This window comes from Rhinolophus ferrumequinum, chromosome 4, assembly GCF_004115265.2.
Source record: "Rhinolophus ferrumequinum isolate MPI-CBG mRhiFer1 chromosome 4, mRhiFer1_v1.p, whole genome shotgun sequence".
NCBI lineage: Eukaryota > Metazoa > Chordata > Mammalia > Chiroptera > Rhinolophidae > Rhinolophus > Rhinolophus ferrumequinum.
The window spans coordinates 58,267,181-58,289,706 of NC_046287.1; the positions used below are offsets into that span (position 1 = coordinate 58,267,181).

The 22,526-nt window shown below is 45.1% G+C and overlaps 1 protein-coding gene across 2 annotated transcripts in view; it reads right to left on the reverse strand.

The window, feature by feature from the left end:
• IKBKB (inhibitor of nuclear factor kappa B kinase subunit beta) overlaps positions 1-22,526 on the reverse strand; it is a 50,408-nt gene that overhangs the window by 23,989 nt on the left and 3,893 nt on the right. For both annotated transcript variants that reach the window (XM_033104470.1, XM_033104471.1), the window contains 5 exons: positions 15,176-15,270; positions 14,093-14,210; positions 11,484-11,553; positions 1,528-1,616; positions 353-442 (listed from right to left, as the gene is read on the reverse strand). In XM_033104470.1, the coding sequence (XP_032960361.1) occupies positions 353-442; positions 1,528-1,616; positions 11,484-11,553; positions 14,093-14,210; positions 15,176-15,270 (462 nt within the window). The remainder of the gene's footprint in view (positions 1-352; positions 443-1,527; positions 1,617-11,483; positions 11,554-14,092; positions 14,211-15,175; positions 15,271-22,526) is intronic.

Consider the following 22,526-nt stretch of genomic DNA (forward strand, 5'->3'; position numbering starts at 1 on the left):
GGCCCCCGAGACACCTTATGGAAACTGTGGCCTCTACAGACCAGCATGAGTCTAAAGGTTTTTTTTAGATGAAACACTGAAGCGCAGAGGTTAATGGGATCTGGACAAGGGCACACTAGCAGAGCTCTTTTGACATCAGAGAAGATGGCCGTATCTTTCCACAGGGACTCTGTGTTGACTTGAACTGATAATTATGGCTCTGACCTCATGCGACAATTCTTACGCATCTAGGAACCGTCCAAAGAGCTGGCAAGACTTAGATGCGAGAAGGCAAATACAGTATAGAGAAGGGCCCACGAATGTGGCCACCAGAGAGAGACTCACCAGCAATCTTGTAAACCCCGTTTCTTACCAGGTACTGCAGGGTCCCCACAAAGGAAGTACAGAGACTGCCCTGATCCAGTTCCTTGGCATATCCTAGGTCAATAATTTTGTGTATTAACTGGGAAAAAAAAAAGAGAAACCTGAGAGTTATGAGAATACACTATCCTCCTATAAAAATTCTGATTGTTTGCTGACAGAGCAGAGAATATTTCTGAAATCCTAAGTTCCTCAGAACCACCAAATACACAGAATGCCCTGAACGTGGTAGACAGAGGACAAAAGGAAACATACACCGTGAAAATGCTGGAAAAAGGCGTATGTTCTCCCTTGCTCTGGGACCAATCACCTGAGGGAGACTAACATTAAAGCACCAGCCCTCAAGATCGTTAACCCTGGACTTTATGATGTGAGAGACCAGGTCAGTCCCTTGTCAGTAAGTACCTTTCGTTCTTAACTCTTAGAAGCAATGATGAGAACGTGTGAACGGGAACAAAGGTGAGCTCTGTGGTGGTCCTGGGCCAGCCGAGAATGCTGACAGAAGCAGTCTCGGACAGACTCAGTGACCTATGAGTTGAGTTACTACTTCCGCTCAGCTGAGCCGTGGCTTATCACCCCAGATGAAAACACAAGGCCATGAAAGAACACAGTGCCAAGCCCCATGGGGAGGTTACCGCCACACCTGTGTAGGAGGGCCACTGAAAAGGGTCACTGAGAGCTCTGGGGAAACTGCAGGCTGGGCCAGGCTCCACGCACAGGTGCCAGAGCCAAACGCCTCTTCGCAGCCATATCTAGAACAAACTTAGCACTGGTTTCTCTGTTAGCATCAAAAGTGGATGCTCTCAAACAAAGGAAAACAAAAAGTCTATTTCCAAGAAGTGCTAGTCCCAAAGGTTGGTGGGGGTGGGGGGAAGGTGGGAAGACAAACATTATTTTCCTTATCAGATTCCTGCATCTTGGGCAATTAACAATGTGATTCATTCAAACTTGCCTCAATCTGCAAGCAAGAACTTTCTGTTGGATTTTGTTTCAAATCAAAAAGCATTCCCAGAGAATCAAAGCAAATACAAACGCAAGCAAATGCAAATATAAACAATCATGCAGAGCTCCAAATATAAACAAACATGCAGAGCTAGATCCTTATCCACCAGAACAGCTTCCCTAAGGCAATCCCAGGACTTTCCAAGTCCCAGGGGGGTCACTCACTCTTTGCTCTCCTTGCTGCAGAACGATGTTTTCTGGCTTTAGATCCCGATGGATGATTCTGTTTTCATGAAGGTATCTAAGTGCAGAGGCTGAGAGGGTGGAAAGGGGAGCGAGTTTTCATTATGCCCAAAAAATGCTTTTCATTTCAAAATCGCCTATGCTGTGAATGATGAATGTTGTGTGCCCCCGAGACATATTCTGACTTTCAGCACAGCCTTACGGTGGAGGGACAAGGCCTGAGCAGATGAAGGGAAGGGGATCTGACTATGCGAGAACTTGGATCACCACAAAAATCAGGCTTTTTCATGCAAAGAACTTGTAGCCTCGAATCTATGAGGTCACCAACCACAGTCTAGAGCAGTTGTCCTTAAGTGGCATTGTCTGGACCAGCAGCATCCAAACTTGTGAGAAATGCCATGTTCTCGGGTCCCAGCCCAGACCTGCTGAATCAGAAACGTTAGAGGTGACCCTGCAGTTTGTATTTTAACAAGCTCTCCAGATCATGCTGATGCTGATCAAGTTTGAGGAGGGAAACTTCTCCAGGGTAGAGGTTTAAAAATCTGAATTCTACAGATGGGTAAGAGAGAAGGGCCCTCTGTGCAAAGAACACTTTGGTTATCTGGTCTAGAGTCCAATTACATAAGAACTCGCCTCAGGGAAGAAGTGGGAAGGGGGGGCCGGATGGCTCAGTTGGTTAGAGTGCAAGTTCTGAAAATGGGGTTGCCAGTTCGATTCCCACATGGGATGGTGGGCTGCGCCCCCTGCAACTAAATATTGAAAACGGTCAACTGGACTTGGAGCTGAGCTGCGCCCTCCACAACTAGATTAAAGGACAACAACTCAGAGCTGATGGGCCCTGGAGAAACACACTGTTCCCCAATATTCCCCAATAAAACAAAAGTGGGGAGAACTAAAGAAGAGAATTGGAGCCCACTGAACACACCTGACAGTTCAGCATATATTTATCATGTGCCAATTCTCTGCTCGGTTCTGTGAGAGGCATAAAATAAGGAACGTGATCCCTAACTATAAAGAGCTCAGAATCTCGATGGGAAGGCAGGAGCCTGCACAAGACTGGTTTTGAAGTCATTTGATACCCACAACTTTTGCTGTGAAGAGGAAATATGATGACGTTACACAGAGGGTCATGCCACAGAGCCACAGGGGTGAGAGAGGGGGTGGCGGTAGGGGTGGGGATCCATCTACAGCTGACTCTAAGCAGGATGTGATTTTTGCTTGTAAGAGAGGTTTGATGACTTTAACAGAAGTCCTAGCTAACTGTACTACAAAAAAAAAAAAAGGAATAAAATTATCTTTATTTGAAGATAAAACTATCTTTATTTGGAGATGACTATATGCCCAGAAAACTCAACAGACTAAAACATGGAAAGAACTTAGTAAGTTATTTAGAACTAAAACAAGTATATACAAACCAATAGCTTTTCTCTATGTCAGCTATAAAGATCCCATTCACATTAGCAACAAAAACTCTAGAATACGAAGGGATAAATTTAGCAAAAAAAAAAAAATTAGTGGTAGGTGAAGAAAAGTATATGGCATAAAGAAAAGCGATAAAAATAACACAGAAGGTTCTCAAAGTTTTTGGCAAAAGATACTATTCACAAAGTCAAAAGACAAAAGGGCTGAGAAAAAATATCTGCAACACATATGCCAAAGAGTAAATATACCCAATAGACAAAAAAGCTCTTATAAATCAATAAGAAAGCAACCTGGGAGAAAAAGGGCAATTTACAGAAGAAACACAAATGGCAAACAATTCTGCAGAAAGCTGCTCAAGGTCACAAGTAGTCATAAAAGTGCAAATCAAAGCACAGTGAAATACCTTTCTTCACCTCTTCAACCAGCAAGAATTTTAGATGGGAAATAAAATGCCCTTCCCTACATGACTGGAAGGAGTAAAAATTGCTGTGCCTTTTTGGAAAAGAAGTACGGCAATAATCTATTAAGTTTTAAAACATACATATTGCTTGACCCATTATTTCCACCTCTGGTAGTCTAGTTTGTAAAATCAAAAGCATCATAACATACAAATAAGGATGCTTATGGCATAGCTTTGAGTGAAACAGCCAGAAACAAACTGAGAGTCATCAAGCAGGGAATGGTTGAACAAATTACGGTAGATTCACATTGTAACAGGCAACTGTTTTAAAATCATTTAGCTTTATAGATAATATCACCCAGATATAGATAATATGCCTCAGAGAGACATCAATGACGCACTGCCAAGTTAATGGCGTGATCTGGTTTTTGTTATTAAAAAAATGGTTGAAAGCAAATGCAATAACAACACTAAGAGAAGTTTAATAATGGTAAATAAACTCATCAAGCCAGACTTAGAATGTGGGCAAGCCAGGAAGGTGTGCAGCCCCCTGACCAGGGCGGCCGTTCCTGCCTGCTCTGCAGAGCAGGAGGACAAAGGCCTTCCACAGGAATCAAGTGATCACACACGCTACACGAAGACTTTCATGCTGAACGTTTCCTGAAAACACATTTGAAAGTCAAACTGAGACAGCTAAACAACTAACATCTGATGAGGGCAGTTCCGGCTCAGAACATTACATTATATGACAAAGCCTCTAATTACATCTGCCCTTTGAAACCCAGCCTTTGACCATATGGGTACAACATTTTATACTTGTTCCTTATTTTTCATTTCTTTCATAACTGAATACAGTAGACTGGCTTAGGTCCATTGACTGTCCAAATGGAGTGGAAGACTTGCTGCTTTCAATGCCTAAAAAATTCCACTCCATCTTGTTCTCCACTGTACTAACTTTTAAAGACCAATCCTTCTTACCGGCACTTTCAATTTTTGTTTTACTCATTTTTACCAAAGAATCAAAGTATAGCAAAACACTGAAATAACTGCCCAAACACAACCTTGGACATAGCGATGGTACTGCTGTTGAACTTGAACTAGTGGCTGCCAGGGAAGGCGCACAACCGTGCAGTAACTCGGAAGGTTTATTGACTGACTCACAAAGAGCCTGTTTGGGTCTATGACAAGAATGTCAGGGTATAATACGTAAAAGTATGGGTTAGTCTGTTCAGAAGCAGAATGTATGAAAGTTGAGGCTCACTGCATTTTGAGCGAGCCTACACGTCCAGCCTGAGACAAGGCCTCTGAAGCTAGATGTGAACATCTCCATGCAAATCCCCTGGAGCACGAGCAGGCGAGATGCCCCAAGCAGCCCCTCAGTGAGGAAGAAGAGTGCTCAGATTAGACTGAAGCACTATTCCCTTCGTCACGCTGAGTAAGAGTTGTCACCAACTCTTTAGTGAGATGGGAGAGCAATTTGATAACTAATCCACTAATTACTACTAATAGTTGTCTATTTTTATGCTTAAGCAACTATATACAACAAACTTTTAATCCTCATTTTGGGGCAGTCATTTATTCTCAAATACTCTTGTCAACTTAATAAAGTCTGAAATTAAAGAATCTTACGTGTATTGTTATGCACCGTTTCTTGGACTGAGTGGAACAGTCAAAACTCTCTGATAGGTAAGACTTCTTAAATAGCTCTCCTTATAGAATTAGAATTTTAAAAGCTTACTTCGGTCTGACTCTGCTACATTTTACAAAATAGTACCTGAAAAGCATCATGAAATGAATCAAAATTATCTCAAGCCAAGAGAACCTAATTTGATTTAAATTGGATGGAAAATGAGAATTTGAGATTAAGAAAAACTTTTGCATCTGAACATTTATAAAAAATCTAAAGCCCTAGCAATAGTGATAATACACATGTATATACAAAAAAAAAAAAACACACCACAAAGCATAAAGCCTAAAAGTTAATTTCTCACATTCCAATTACAGAAAAGTATTTTAAGAAGCACCTACTCTGTGTGAGCCTTTAAACGACACAGCAGCACTCCCTAGGGCAGATACCTCACAGAGAGGCCCATGTTAAGGACCTGCCCCAGGAAAAAGACAGCCTCCTGTTACCCTCGTCAGGAGCAGCAGCCAGGCACTAAGCCCAGCTTTCCCGGGGCTTATGAGGCAGACACAAATACATAACTGAAGAATGCGACACTCCTGTAGTTCTTACCGATGAACGGGAATCCCAAATCATAGCTCCTGTATATTTTTTCATATCAAAAACTACAAATTAAGGAACAGATAGGACCAGCTAGACTTCCTTGTAGAAAAGCAGTTTAATAAGGGTTATATCCATGAATTGCTACTTATTATACTCCAAATTCAAAGAGATTGCTAAGCTCCCATAACAACATTTTTATTTGAGATACATTCCATAAAGAAGAAATGGAAAGATAAATGGACCAAAAAGCTGACACAGAGATTAGAAGAGAAAGAAACGACAGTTACCAACTGGTGATTTAAGTCACCAATGAGTAAGAAGGGCAACAGGATGTTTGTTCACTCAATAAAAATTGATTGTGTGCCTACTATGTGCCAGTCATTTTGGTGTCACTGGGCTTTCCGAACAAAACAGATTGAAAGGTCAAGTGTGGACATGTGGAGAGAGATTTAGTCCAGCTTAAGGTTTCTCGGCTAAAACAGTCCCTATGACTAACCAGCAAGGTAGTAAGGCAGTCACACCACGTGCTAAGAATAAAGTGCAAAATCAATCTCTCATTCATTTCATTAGCACTTATAAAGTGTCTTCTATTTGCTAGGTATTGTGGAAAATGTGCCAGGGAATTGAAGCGTTTTCTTCACGTACCACACAAAATCTGGTCAATGGGCCCCAAGCCCAGAAATCAGTCCTCATTTTCAGGCACAGGCAGAGAGATCACGTAACAAGAGCAGAGATGCCAAGTACCCAGTGAGGGGAGGAGGCAACAAGGGGTAAAGAATCCCATGAGAGGGAGAACCTCAGCTAGTGACGGGTCAGGGCAGACCTCACGGAGGGGACAAGTCTAAAGCTACGTAAGCCCCCAAAATAAGAAGGCTTAGGGTTTTGGGGGAGGTGCAGGAGCAGCATCCAAAAGGAGGAGCATATGCAAAGGCTAGCAGGAGGGTATAAAAGTGTACATGTGAAGTTGGCTACAGTGGATCAGGGGAAATGCAAGGTTCTGAAGAGGTTCAGCCTGGATCTCATGATGGATTATGAGGAAAGCGTCCTTTCCAATGAAAGACAAATTAGTAAAATGGGGATAAGAAGGTGAGGTATGACGCCATTACAGTAATTTGCTGTGACACTGAATTAGTGGAGACAGTGGGAACAGAAAGGGAAAATGGGATATACAACACGAAGGAAAGCTGGAAGAATCTGAAGACGTTTTAAATGGGAGGGTGTGGAGCAGGAAGAGGGGCAGATTTTTAAGAAATGAGATTCCAAACTGGGGTCATGTCCAGGTAACTGGCAGAAAGATGGGGCTTGTGACATAAGAAAGAGGGTATCAGGAAGACTTAAAGAAGAAGTCTAGGATTTCAATTTGGAAGTGACTTTGGGAGAAATATTATATGGATGTGGATATGGAGTTGAGGATGGAGATGAGGGCTGACTACACAGGTTTTAGAGATACAGCTGATAGAGACGTCATGAGAATGGCCTGGCAGACAGAAGATTGGAAAGCAGTGGGAGGTCAGTCCAGGTGCAGAGAGGGATGACTAGGATGGAACAGGAATAAAAAGAATGCATCAAGCAGAGTTCTGGGCAAAAAGATGATGCATTAAAGGAGAGGTGAGAGAAACTGTGGAAAGCAGTCAGGACGGGACAGTGGCGTGGACGTCAGAGACATCCCAGGGCAACCATTCTGAAAGTCGGCTATCTGATAATGACAACGCAATATTCAGAGTCAGAAGGGACCTTCTCTAAGGTCACTTAGCCCAAATCCCTCGTTTTAAAGTTGAGGACACATAGGCTCAGAAAATTACCAGTTTTCCGTAAAGAAGAGATGAAAAGATACATGGACCAAAAAGGTCCTTGCCCAGGGTGACAGAGCTGGGAAAAGAGGAGCCAGGACTGAAAGCCAGTTGTTGTCTCTTTTGTTATTATTATATTCATTAATCAGATTTATGCTTTCCAACATAATTTATATACCAATGATCTGAATTTCTGAGATCAGGCAATCCTCTTTTGTTATAAACCCACAATTAGATAAACACTAAATAGAGAGCCCAATTTTCGGATTCCTAGAAAGGAGCTCTCTTCCCGAAAGCCCTGTGTTCTCTTTGAAACCCTCTCTGCTCTATCCGGGGACAGCATGGGCAGTCACCACAGTAAACTGGCCACCTGGACAATCAAGAATGATCGACTCAGACACATGATCTGATAAGACCATGGCAAATGCCCCACTGGTCCACCCAGCTGGCCTTGATCTGGGCAGGTCCCCACCCCTGGGACAGCAGAGACGTGGGACTCCAGAGTGCAACAATCTGTACCTTAATCTGAGTGCCCAGGAGTCTGCTCCTCAGCTAACAGGAGGAAACACACGCCAGTGTTTTCCAATGAATAATGAGCAAGACTATTTCAATAGAGTCCACTTAGGTACAACTTCCTGGAGCTATTTTAGGATCGCATTAGGTGGAAGACAAATAATTTTCAGCTGCCTCTGCACGTATCCCAGGATCTCTTACCAGCATAAGAGCAATGATCTAACAGGCCTGTACTGGCATAGGAAATAGGGCTCACCCGTGTGCTCACCAGGCATCTGCTTATTTCCTCATATGTACACTGCGATATCTTCTTAGACAACTTAAGGTTCACTGGAAAAATCCTACCTGTGTCTATTATCTTGGTACCGCTCTGAGTAGGCATCTCTGGGAGGCTAGTGGCACAGAAGAGATTAGGGGTAAACAGGTATAAGCCAGAAGAGAAGGCAATGAATCTGGATCCAGCGGCCAAGGGTGTGGTTCTGCCGCTTATCTGAAGTCAACCTGGCAGAGAATGGCCGTGGCAACCAAAGGGAACGTGGGGCCAGCACTTGAAACAAACTGGAACAAAATATGCTCAGGAAATGTTTCAGAATACAAAAGAGTTATGTGAGATGAGCTCCAAGAAAAGCTTTTGAAATCTGGCTTGGTGACAAAATCCTTGCACAAGAAATAAATCTGATGAGTCTTATACACAAATCAGAAATGGGAATGAAAATATAATACAAGCTTATCAGCCACCTCTACGGCGACCACAAAGTGAGGGGATGTGACTGCATCCAAAAGGTGGCTGAGATAAGAATGGGTCTGAGGAGGGGTACCCATTTCCAGGAAGGGAAAGTCTCATAAGACAACCACCTGCCTGGCTCAGTGGATCCCAACCTCAGATCAACACGCAAATAACGGTGACGGAGGTTTTACAAAAGGGATGCTATATAAATCCAAATCCAGAAAGGGAAGGAAATGAGAAAGGAACTAATGTTTGCTGATGGTACATTCTGCCAATAGCAGAGCATTGTACCAGGAGCTTTGGGCACAACATCTCATTTTATCCTCATAACAATTCTAATAAGGTGACTAATGGTCCCACTTTAGAGCTAATAAAACCTATGTTCTTAAAAATTAAGTAACATGCCTAAGGTCACACTGCCAATAAATGGAAGAGCTGGTATTTGGCCTGAGAATGTTAACTACATGTGGACACCTGTTTTTGTTGTTTTTTTAAATAGGTCCTTACTTACTTTGATTTCCTTGGGGATGTATTTCATTTATTTGACAAATATTTATAGAGAAGCTGCTATATAAAGTACTACTGTTCCAGATGCTGAAGATATATAGCGATGACTAAAGTCCCCACCTTCAAGAATTTACTTCTAGTGCACTAGTACTTTAAGGCCTTATTATTTCAATTTGGGGTCACAGAGAAGAAAGATGGGGAATCAGTGACCTAAAGAATTTTAGTATTTATCCACCTCTAGGAGAACTGAAAGACATAAGCCCTTGGGAGTTTCCTTGTTTTCATTATTCTGATTTACATATAACTCAAACACACATATACAACTTAAGTAGATAATAGATAATATGACAGCTACCGCACAAGTCGATGGTAAGTAGAGACACAATGTGCCCAGACCAGAGAATACGCAACCAGTAGCGGCTCTATTAATATCACTCGAGAACAACTTGAGGAAGTAAAAAGTGATATGAAAAAGTAAACAGTTATGTGTACCTGAGCCAGTAATTTAAAGACTTTCTTAACTATTTGCTCAATGTACAAATAATGAAAAAAAATATTTGAGAGAATAACATTTTAAAAAATGACTTGAAGCTCTAACCAGGGAGAAACAAAATAAAAGTTGCCCATGAAGGGCAAAAGAATATTTCCAGATCTATTAACCCACCTTCAATCTAACTTGACAGAGATTAAATTAATGATATGGCCACTGGGAAAAGGACACAATCAAGTGACTGTCTCAGCAAAATGTGAATGGACAAGCAATGTGGCAAGGTATCGAGAAAACAGGTGTTTTTTTTTTTTTTTAATTGGGGAATATTGGGGAACAGTGTGTCTCCCAGGGCCCATCAGCTCCAAGTCATTGTCCTTCAATCTAGTTGTGGAGGGTGTAGCCCACTGGCCCACGTGGGAACTGAATGAGCAACCCTGTTGTTCAGAGCTTGCGCCTAACCGAGTCATCCAGCCACCTGGAGGAAACAGGTGGGATTACTGACGTATGGATTAGACCCTCTAGGTAGACACACAGGACCCTTTCAGTAGACCCACATGGACCAATGCATGAAGGAATCAGTCTGGCCAGAAATGGCAGCCCACTCAAGTCATATAAAATTGGTGCAACGTCAACCTGTCCTCACTGTGAAGTCCATCCAACGGACAAAGACACAGGATATAGAGGGAGATGGAATTTTCTGTCACATTGCTTTGATCCTAACCTTAAATATGTCATTGCTTGACTTTCCTCCCTTCATTTCCTTCTTGCCCACCTACTATCAAAAGTGGCACAGAGTAAGGAAGAGGCAGACCCACACCAGCAAGGCGACGTGTTTAAGAGACTTGAGGCCCACCTATCCTTCCAGGTCAAGCGTTAAGAGAACACAGCTTTACAAATGTGGCAAATTGGTAATAACTGGCGAATCTAGGTGAAGAGTATGTGGGTTTCACAGTCCTACTCTTTCATTACATTTGTGTGATGTTTTTCTAAAAAAAAAAAAAAAAAAAAAAAAAGTTTTGGCAAACAAAAAGAAAAAAAAACAGTTATAAAAAGGCTGCAGTGAGAGAGGGATGAAAATGGTATCATTCCCTAAATCTGAGGGCAACACTGAATGATAAATTCTGGATAACTCTAAACTTTAGATCTCAAACTGTCAACTTGTACCAAAAACCTTGGAGATTTTTTTTGTGTTTTTTTTTGTTTGTTTGTTTTATTTTTAAAAGGAGGCCTGGGCAGCCCCTCTCTCACTCCTAATGTCTGTTTCCCTAGGCTGGAGCCATGTGCTGACTGTGGCGTTTGCCCTCCAAGTTCCCTCTCAGAGCAGGCACCAGAGTCTAGAGGATTGCTTCTGACCTCTGCAGTCTGAGGTCACTCGTCTTCTCCCTGAAGTCAGCCGGGCCTTCTCAGAGAGTGCCACAGATACCTTCATCTGAGGACACCAACAGTACCAAAGGATTAAACAAGGGCAGTTTTTCCTACGCCTGCAGTTGGCAAAAGAACTGCCAATGTGGAAGTGGAAAAATTTGCTGCCAAGGGATGAAATCCATTCAGTGACAACCTACTCCATCGCTGGCCATTCCAGGAAAGTAGGGAGTGGAGCTTTTTAATGGGAAAGGAAATCTGTTATTCTATATGCATCATAATTCACTTCAGGGCTTAGTCAGGAAGGAAGGGGAATCTATTTGAGTTCAGCGCCTGCCTGACTAGCCCCTTGTTGACCTCCCCACTCCATCTGCCCCCTCAACCCCACCCTCTGTAAAGCCCAGAGGACCGAAATATCTCTCCCTGTGATGCACAGACTCACAGGGGCACCACACACTCTCCCTGGAGGGCTTGGCCTGACTTCCAGGGCTGGGATTTACCAATGTCACTCAGCAAGGTGAGGATGGCTCCTTCGCGCAGGCCACAGCAGTTTTCAAACTGGTTCAGGTACTGTCAAAAAGATGAAAAGAAGCATCAGACTGACTGGTCATCAGCCACCAGTAAGTGTGCAAATGTCTTTTAGCAGCTGAAGTCATCCGAGTGCTGACCTCGGCCCGGGGCTTTGGGGACCTGGGCTGACAGGCAGTCGGGCAGGAGGACTGGCAGGAACTGGCCCAAGGCAGAGGAGGAGGAGGCAGCACGGAAAAGCCCGGGAAGTGCTCCCTTACGTATCACTGAGGTGTCTGAGTCATTCTAACACAAAGGATTTGCATTCTTGCCTGTGCTGAAGTTCTGAGGGACACAGGCCAGAGTCTAATAAGCTCGACCACAACTGGCCCACTACTCCTGAGCGCCCCGCAGAGGGCAGGGTGGACAGCACTCACTGAAAACCACCTTCTGACCACTTGCCGCCAGGGCCGCACCAGCGGGCTGATGGTGACAGGAGGGAGTATGTAAGGAGCACATGCTGGGCAGCGGGCTAACCAGCACACGGATTAGCTCAGTAAACCCGCTTTACCTGCACTGCCTCATTGCATCCTCCCCACGGCCACGGAGGAGTACTGCTGGCATTTCCATTTTGTACGTGAGAAACCTGAGACTGGAGGCGGTCAGCGCTTTGTCTGCTCACACAGCCATTCCAGGGCCGAGCTGGAATATGAAGCCATGTGTATCTAAGGCTCAAGACCAGACACTTAATCCCTTTGCTCTCCTGCCCCCTCTCAACCCGCCCTCTGAGGGCTCAGCAGCTACTGGAGGTTGGCCTTGAGTAACGACAACGGAGAAAAAAGCTTCCCCACTGAGGCTTAGCGTCATTTATAACGAACATTTATATCCACGAATGAGCCACACATACAGACCACTCTTCCAAGCAGTTCTGGCTTTTACATTTACTCATGTGCTGGCCTCTCATGCTCAGGGTATATATTTTGAACTTTTTAAGGCGGGAAGGACAGGCTGTGTCAGTTGGATAACAAAGAGGACCTGAGAGAGGAGGGCGGCAGCACCGTCCGGCCGGCTCTCCCTGCCCCAGTGACACCATGGGCAGGGGCCCCTTAGGGTGCACTTGCTTCCTGCCTCCCCAGGTCATCCTGCACCCACACCGGGTCAATTATGTGAAGTTTGTGTCTTCTTCCCTGGCCGACTGGCTCTTTGCTGCCTACACGATCAAGTCTGACGTCCTCGGCCCAGCCTGAACCCTCTGTAATCTGGTCACATCCCACCTACCTCCCACGCTGCCCTCTGAGAACCATCTGTTCTACTACAACATGGCTTTCTCTCCTTAAATAACTGCAGTTAGTAACTGGATGATTGTCAAAGGTTAGGAAGATAAAGGGGAAAACTGAACCTTGTCAAGTTCCCCATTTCTCATCAGTTATCAGTGCCCTGCCTGGAGTCATGCCACCGACTGTGTCCACATCCTGCTGTGACACTGCCAGGATACACCCACCACCCATGGTGGGAAAAAGCCACTGGGGCGAATCAACCCTCATCGAAAGTTTCCTTGTGAAAGAGAAGACGGAAGGGGCCAGAGTACTGAGAACAGCACATGATGTGCCATGTGAAGACAGAAGAAATGCCTGAGTGTCCGCCCTCTCCGTATCGTGGAGCTACTTCTAAGGTGAAGAACTGAGGGAGGTGTGCACTAACAGGGCAACCTCTTTTTCAACACAAAGTCAGAGCTCTTAGTTTACCTCGTGCTGTATGGCAATATTCAGTTTCACAGACGGAGAGGTGGCCTGCAGTTGGGTCCCTACAGGCTGTGACCCAAGCTTTGCCACTGCAGCTGTGTGAGGGTGGGTAATCCACCTAACCTCTCTGGGCCATGATATCTACTCTTCACATGGGAATCACACCTGTTTTACCAACGTCACAGGGTTGTTGAAAATCGAATGAGGCAATGTGTCAAAACAGGTTGTGTGACGCTGTTTTAGAGAACATCGGGGAGGTGGACACACACCACTGTCCCTGAACTAGGGTGGGCTGCCATCACCCACTCTGAAGAGCATGTTCTAGCAAAGGGAAGTTAATATGGTGAGAAGGAAGAAAGTGGAGCCCAGAGGCGAGTCAGTGGTAGCTCTGGAACCCCAGCCCAGCGCCCTGATTACTAAGCCAGCCCCGTTCCTGCTCCACTCTGTGACCCTGAGGGCACTGCTGCCTCGTCTGAGGGAGAAAATCCCCCCTAATAAGGACAACGGTGACGCTGACATAAAAGACTGAAGTGGCCCGGACATGCCGAGGGAGGAAAAGTTTGTTTTGGAATGCGTCCAGTCCTTCTCCGGACTCAGACCTAGTGATCGCTTCCTTGTCATTTTAGTAATCGCTGTGCGTTCCCTTCCCTGATTTTCTCGTAAGACCTTCTGATTCAGTGTCGTGGTTCACACCCCATATCCATTACCCCACGCTGGACACGGAAGGGGGGATTTGAGAAGGAAAGGTAATCGCGCTGAAGTCACTGTGGCTCCCTGAACTTCCTGATGATGGAAGCGGTGAAAGGTCGCCCCACTGCTCTCACCCAGGGAGGCCGGGCCCCGCCCCCGGGAAGCCTCACCTTCCGGAGATCTCCTCCTTGGCAGTACTCCATGGCCAGCAGGGGCAAGTCGTTGGGAGCCAGGTTCTGCATGCCCTCAGGGACATCGCGGGCAGCCACCACATTGGGGTGGTTCAGCCTAAGAAAGGGGGGAAACCAATGAGGGAGGAACCCAAGCTTTGGCTCAAATCCACTCCTCCCTCTGTCTGTGTCTCAGCAAAGCTCTCCTGACAACAAAGGCCTGGAAGAGCCAAGGGCACTGGGGAGTAAATAGGAAGATGGGAGTCAGGAACTGGTGACTTACCTCAGGGCCTGGTCACTTAGCATCCACCCAGCTCTACTTTCAGCACCATGAACTCAAGGACTCTGTGAGTGCATCCTGTGTAACTTAATTTTCCTTAGAGTGCCCCATAGCAAGTCCTCATTGTACTTCGAAACTGCTTCTAAAAGCAGAGAAAGTAGAGGGACTTCCAATCTCATGTCACTCGAGTACGGGTGCTGTGTGTGTGCACGTGTGTGGGTGCTCGCAGACAAGGTGACACCTCCCCTTTTTAGGAGGTTCGTGGAGGGGTCACCTGTGTGAGGTCTTCCAAGCTGACCAGCTTTCTAGTTTACCTGCACGATTACCGTTGTTAAATACCTTACTAGCTGGGTGGACAGCATCCACCTGGGGAGAGACAGACCCTGTCACCACACCGGGGGAATAAATGGCAGCAACAAGTTCACAGCGGTGGAGTCACATACCCCCCTGGAACTGGAGATACAGGGGGGAAAGGATTTCTGCTAACAAAGGAAAATTCACTGGGGTGGCTGTTTTAAACTCTTTAATATAACAAATAAAATTGACCAAAAGCCCTTGAGAAGGCCTAGTGTTGAACACTAACCACCACTCCTGTAGAAACTTCTACCTGGACAGGCTGGCTGGTATCCTGACTGGGGACTGTGATTTGCAGCAGGTAGGGCTATTGCTACAGATCCCAAAGTTTAGCTGGCTCTCCCCAGATTTCATTTCAGTGCCCCATGGCCCCTCAGCTCCTGCAGTCCCCTCGGTCCCCCCACCCCAATGGCAGCTCTGTCACATTGGCTCAACTCAGTGGGCCTCACCTTCTCATGATCTGGATCTCCAAGCACCACCGCTCTCGATTCCGGGGGCTGAGCTCCTGCCGGCACTGCTTGATAGCAATCTGCTCACCTGTGTCCTGAAGCGAGAGCAACACAGGGAGGATTAGCAGAACCAACAGCCAAACACACAGAGAAATCTACAGGTCAAATCTGAAATTGTCTCCCCAGGGTCCAAAACGTGGATCTCTATCACCTCGGGGCTCCCGAGCTGGCATATGTATCCACTGATAGGTATGCCAAGTCACCTGCCAGCCTGTCGGGCGCCACCACCCCCTCCTCTCAGCACGCCCTTCTCTCTCCACCAAGGCCTTGCTCAGTCCCACCTCCTCCTCGAAACGTCTGCTGGCCATTCCTGCCCGAGAGATTGCTCATTCTTCTAAACCCCGACGACTATCACACTAGGTTGAACCATATGACATCGCCGATCTTGACCATTCTGACCTACGCAAATGGCACTTCCATATGGTTCAACCTAATAGTTAATGCCACACTGTCTTCATGTTTCATGTTTCTCTTCTTCATGTTTCTGTCTCCGGAGAGAGTTTTGTCTCTCCAGAGAGAATGCAAGTCTCGTATAGTAGAGGGAGCACAGGCTGATTTAAATTCCTACTTAGCCATTTATTAGCTGTGACCTTGGGCAGACCATTTGGTCTGACTCAGTCTCTTCATCTGTAAAATGGGAATCCAGACACCCACCTTTCAGGACTGTCATGAAGCTGAGCCCCTAGTAGTGTCCAGCCCCGAGCAGGTGTTCAATAACACTCCTGCAGGCAGACCCATGTTACACAGGTACTCCTGGCATTTAAAGTCCTCCAACGCTGGGCTCCAACCTGCCTGTCCAGCCATTCCCCACAACTCCACCCCAAGCCTCTAACACTGTAGGGGGTTAGCCCACCTGGCCCAGTCCTGTGCTTTTAATGCTCTCGTAGGTACACAGCCACTAGTCTTCCCACCACAAGGGGCTTTTGCCCTCCTCTCTAAACAGGTAACTCTTCCATTGCCCTTACCTACTAAAGACATTTTCTGTAGGTTCATTAGGGTTATTTTCTCTTTTCTTTGTTAAATTATAGGTTTGTTCATCCTCATGCACTTTAACCTCTATTCTAGTAACTAGCCCAATGCCCTCCATTGAGATTTCGTGAATGGAAGAGAAGGCAATCAATAAAACTTTTGTGAATAATTAACTGACTGCCTGGGTCCCGACGATGAACACTTCCCTTTTGCCTGTGCTCTGCACCAGAGAGCCATGGGGGACAGAGTAAAAGGGCCCCGAGACTACAGCGTTGGCAGCAGCAGGGACAGTAGCTCTAGCTTTGGATGCTCTGGCCGCCACAAGAGGGTCACTGCTACGCTGCTGCCACCTCCTCAGGCCCCTGGGGGCCTCCAGGATGGCTGAGAGACAGCAGCTGCCCCTGGCTGTGGCTTTGGTGGCCCCCGCCTGGAACTGGTCCTGCCATCAGGGAACAAACTGACCTACACCAATAAGCTGTGCATTCTATGCAGCTGCACCAAGAACCGCGCCCCAAAGCCCCACACTCAGCATGCAGCCGGGGAAGAGCCGCGGCCTGCAGGAGGCTCCAGTGATCCAACAGTAAGAAAAGATTTCAAAACGGGACTAAAATCCTACTGTTGCCCAATTGAAGGATGTCTCAGAGGCCCTGTCAGGCCGTTTTCTCATTTTATGATGACACATACTGAAAAGCATCATAAGCCTTGTAAGCGTAGCAATTCATGTGGTACTGAATGGGACTTTAAAAAGACACACGGAGGACTGCGACAGGGCTTCCCGGCGTGCACGTGGCTGTGCTTCAGGCAACAGAACTGCGTCACGGCCACACATGTATCAAACCAGCCATGATCCCTGCGGGAACAAGGACCCGCCCAGCAAGAAAAGGAAAGATGGGAATCTTCAAACTCAAGCAGTGCTGTCTAATAAAGACCACTGAATCACCGCTCGATAACCCAATCCCTAAAACTGAAGGTCAAGAACTACCAGCTTCAGAAGTAAGGTGGAAGCATCTTCTGACCCTTCCAGCTCCAACGCCAGAAAACAGATGCTTACAACACCTGTAAGATACTCTCCAAAGTTGCTTTCATCAAATCCCCAGATTGCTGTGGTTATGCTCTCCATCACGCAGTTACCTCACATGCCTGCTTTTTTTATTTTTAACAGCTCTATTGAGAGGGAGTTCACATACCACACAATTCATTAATTTTAAACTATACAATTTAATGGTTTGGGGTATATTCAGAGGAGCACAACCAAAACACAATTTTAGAACATGTCCATCATCCCCCCAAGAAACTCCACACCCACTAGCAGCAGCTCCCCATCTTCCTGCCAACCCCTCTAGCCCTTGGCAACCACCAATCTACTTTCTGTCTCCATAGATTTGCCTGTTCTATACATTTCATACCGATGGAACCGTACAATATATGGTCTTTTGGGATGGCATCTTTCACTTCGCATGTTTCCAAGGCTCACCCATGCTGTAGCCACACGCCTACTTTTGTGACGGCAGACTCCTTGGTGCAGCCTGACAATCAGGTTCTGCCCTAAGTATCATTCACTTACTTTGCTATTAGAACCCTGATCTTTGGTCTAGATTCCAATGCTCTCTCTGAAGGTGCTCAAAAATTGCAAATCCTGTTGATACTGAACCAATCAGTACAACTGTACAAGTGAATTTGGGCAGAAGTCCATCTAATACTTTTCAAGAGTCAGGGAACGTGTCAAAAGAATGCCATTTCTTCAATCAATGTACAGACTGTGCTACATCTCACAAAATGTTATACCCTCTACATCCTGAACTTCTGGATTCCTCTATCTGTTCTCAAATGATTTGAATTTGGTTTCAAGTTTCACTTCCCATTAGTGGTCAGATTCAAACACTTTTGCCCAGTTCTCTGGTAACTTCGTCAAATAGCGGCCCTGACAGGCCGTTACAGATGCTTGTTTCCAGTCAGGTGGAATCTCCATAGAAACTCAGACTGTGGAATGCCGAGTTCTACAAATGACAGAAGACGGGTAGGCCAAGCTGTAAACTGAGGTAACAGTATTGAAAGCATCCACTCAACATGTGATGTTTTGATGGACTTATAAACAACAGTTTACCAGAAGATACTCATGGTTTGTTACCTCAGAATGACTCTGATAGTTTAAACCAAGATGTTTTAAAAGCTGCACGTATTTTAACTCTAATACACAGAATAGTGTGTGAGTTTTCTACTGCTGCTGTAACAAATTGCCAAACTTAGTGGCTTAAAACAAATGTGTTTCCTTACAGTTCTCGAGGTCAGAAGTCTAGCATGAGTCTTACTGGGCTAAAATCAAGATGTCGGCAGGGCCATGTTCCTTTCTGGAGGCTCTAGGGGAGTCCATTTCTTTGCCCTTTCCAGCTTCTAGGGGCTGCCTGCTTTGTTGCTTGGTTCAGGGCCCCTCCCTCCATCCTCAAAGCCAGCAATGACCAGCTGAGCCTTTGTCACATTGAATCACTCTGACGTTGACTCTTCTGCCTTCCATTTTCCACTTTTGAGGACCCTTGTGATTACATGGGGCCCACCCAGATAATCCAGGATGATTTCCCATCTAAAGTCAACTGATCAGCAACTTTAATTTCATCTACAACTTTAATTCCCCTTTGCCATGGAACTTCATATATTCATAGGTTCAGGGAATTAGGATGTAGACATCTTTGGGAGGGGCCATTATTCTGCCCACTACAAATAGTATGCTTCCTTAAAACTGACAGATAAATCAAACTCAAAGGTAGATTTATTAAGTGACTGAGAAAGTATTTTGGGCACTCTGTCTACCTATACATTGGAGAACCACAGATAATTGGAGTCTTTTGCTCAGTACAAACGTTGGACCTAACACACAGCTGTCACCTGGCCCAACCCAGAATCCAGGAATAGATTTTGATATTGAAGACCGACATTAAAGATTGACGATTTCATATTGGCGTCAATATCCATATTCAAACTAAAGAGTCAATTTAGCAATAAGAACACTGGAATAGCTGGGCATAGAGACCAAAACTGACTATCTGTTTGTGGCCAACTCAGCTTAGTCCTACAGTTGAAGGGGAAATCCTAACTTCCTCGGCCTGGGGATGTCCCATACAAAATAGACACACAGACTATTCTTACACAGTGGCTCTCTAGGATATATTCTGAAACATTCCAGCTTTGCCATGAATAATCTTTCATTTGAAATACAAACCCAAACAATGATTTTCCGTTGCTAAAAACATACCTGCTCTAGAAAGCAAAATTCAGTACAGAAATAGACTATGAATACTGGTTTTGAAACCCTGGGAGTTTGTTCTTCATCAGTAGTGAAACTCAAACAGCAGTAGATGACTTTCTGTATTTGGCCTGGAACACCCTAGAGGCTCTGCTCAGTTCTGTGGAAACCTAGACTTGGCCCGAACCATCTCAGTATCCAACTTCTACTAAGTGGACTCTTCATATGGATCCAAATTTAAAATTGGTTTGTATTTTGAGAAAATGGAGAAAGGGGCCAACAGTGTTACCTATATTGCATGCAGTTGATTATTATCAATTACATTCTCCGTTATTCTTTGCTTTTTGTACATGAAAATAGAAAACTTATGTATAAATGTGAGTGTATTAGAAAGTGTAGAAGGTGAGAGGTGAGAGGTGGGGGGTGGCGGTGAGACACATCCTCAGACTTCTGAGAGTTCCCGAGAGGTGCTAGAGCACAAGTGAGCTGCAAGGCCAGTCTACACAGGAGCTGGCCCAGCTTCCCCAAAGTTAGCTTTCTTTTAATGACTAGGGAAAACACAGGTAGCCAAAACGTACATTCAAATCCTTAGCACAGAAATTCCACTCTCGTTACCATGGCATGACCACTGTGGTATAAGGGAGCCATTAGTAATAACCTGCTCATTTCCTTTTAGGCCCTGCCCTCCAAGATGAATGTTTCAGAAAGGACGTGCAAAGCTGGGCCCAGAGAGATCCTAGGGACAGAACCTAGGCCTGATAGTCAAAAGGTTCAGGGTCTGGCTGTATATTCACCCCTGATTCAACAGCACTGACCCGTCTACACTGAGAGGGCTCTGACTTCAACCCACTCCTTTCAGTGTAAACACTCAGTGGACACAGTGGCCTCCAAACTCACCCACAGGGCTCAAGGGCAAAGTAGGTCATGGTGTAACTCCCTCATCCTTCACCTGGTAAATGTGTGACATTGAGCCCATTACTTAAGCTTCTGGGTCTTTATCCATAAGATAGAGATGCCTCTACCCTTTCCGGTGTTGTCAGTTAAAACGAGCTGGAGTGTCTGACACATACTGAGATGAGTAAATTACAGTAGTATCATTTCCTTTCGCTAGCCTTATGTAGATGTTGCTCTACCCATCTGAAGTGCCTTCTCTTCTCCCATCAGACAATGTATAGTCTACCTCCTTTCAAGATCCTGCATAAGTTCCATTTCCTCAAGAAGCCTTCCCTCTCCTCTGAACATTCAAGAAATAATGTGGATAAAGCACCTAGACCACCTAGCACATGACTCTTGATAAACAGAAGCCATTATTATTTCCATACAAGTTGATGCATATATTTAGATTTACTTGATATATTCTTAAGTATTCATTTAATATCCTTGAATAGAGAGAGCATAAGCACATTAAGGACAAGGTCATCTCTTTTTTTGACCTGATGGATCCCTGATGGAGCTTGGGTCAGTGCTCAATAAATTCCTAGTGAACTGACTGAGTAAAGTCTTTAAGACTTCAAAACACACAGATAAGCTGAAGTGAGCCTCGTTTGCTCCAGTGTAGGGACCAGTAAAAGATAATACTACTTCATAGAGGGAATGATTAATACACCTCATCTTTGCTATCTTTATAACAGCCAGCATATTACTTCATCTTATCCTCACAAGTATCCTTTGGAACCAAAGGCAGTATTTCCCAGACTCTTTCAAAGCACTCAGAGAATAGATTTACAAGGTACCCTAGGACATTTCCAGAGGCTTCCAGAGGGCAGCTGCCCCATGTCTGGCCCAGACATGCTGAGAGCTGAGGGAATCAATATCTGAGCATCCTCAAAATCAATGGGGGAAGTTGTGGCCCCATGAAGCTGGCAATAGCAGAGCCAGGATTTGAATCCAGGGCTGTGTGATTGCAAGTCATGTATTTTTCCCCCCCTTTTCCCCCAAAAGGTACTGCAAACTGAGGTCACTCAGGTCATCTCCTTTTCTTCCTCCTTTGTATTTAACAAAGATCTTACTGAAAATATCAGCCTATCTAGACTGTAGTGACCTTGAGCTAAAGATTTAAGGGAGTACCAAGGCAGCAAGGGTTGTCAAGGCCCATGCTTCGTAACAGAACCAAAAAACTCAGGGAAACAATCGTGACGTCACTGTTACACTGTCCTTCCTCACTGAGAAATATTCATTTTAGAGTTCTCTGGTAAACAAGGAAGACATGTATTTTGTCCTTCAAAGGAGGGTTTTTCCCTTAGTGCTTTGAAATGGTTTAGACTGATGGTGAAGAACTGAGAATGTTCTTGGGATATCCCCACTTTAAAATTCCCCACCATGGAGAAGCAACAAGCCACAGTGGAAAAAGCATGAGGCTGGGATTCAAAGAGATGGAGGTTCAGATTCTAGCTCTTTCACTTACTAGCTAAGCCTCTTTGGGTAAGTGACTTAACTTCTCAGCGCTTCAGTTTCCTCAACTATAAAATGGAATGAAAGCCTCCTAGGGTTCTTGTGCAGACTGGCGATAAAGCATATAAAATACCTCAGCCAATGCTGACACGTAGTAGGTTCTCAATAAACGACAGGTCTATTCTTAGGCATCACTTATCTGACGGAGGATACCAATGCTTAGGCAATTTCATGCAATTCTGCTTTATGCAATGATCAAGCAAAAACAGTCTCTCTTTTATAGACAAGATAAACGTGGAGTATTAGGGAAATATACATGGTTATGTTAAGTCTGATCATTATAACTGACTGGAGTTAAATAATCGATACCACTCTATCTCAGCTGCTTTCTTCAACAGGCTCTGAAGAGAGGGGTATCCACCAGAGAACACCTGGCTCATGCTCTGATCCTGAACATCGATTCAAGAACCTCCCCTAAGCACCCAACTGAGAAGCCAGGAGGATGGTGAGAGCTTCCTGGACTGAGCCAGGCTCATCAGCAAATGTTTACTGAGTGCTTGTCAACAATCGAAGGCTCCAACTCCCTCAGCCCTTCCACTTTCTAGTCCACCCCTAAGTCCTGTCACTAAAAGAGCTCTTAAATCTGCCCATTTCTCTCCATCTCCACCACCATCTGCCCAGTCCAATCTCCCA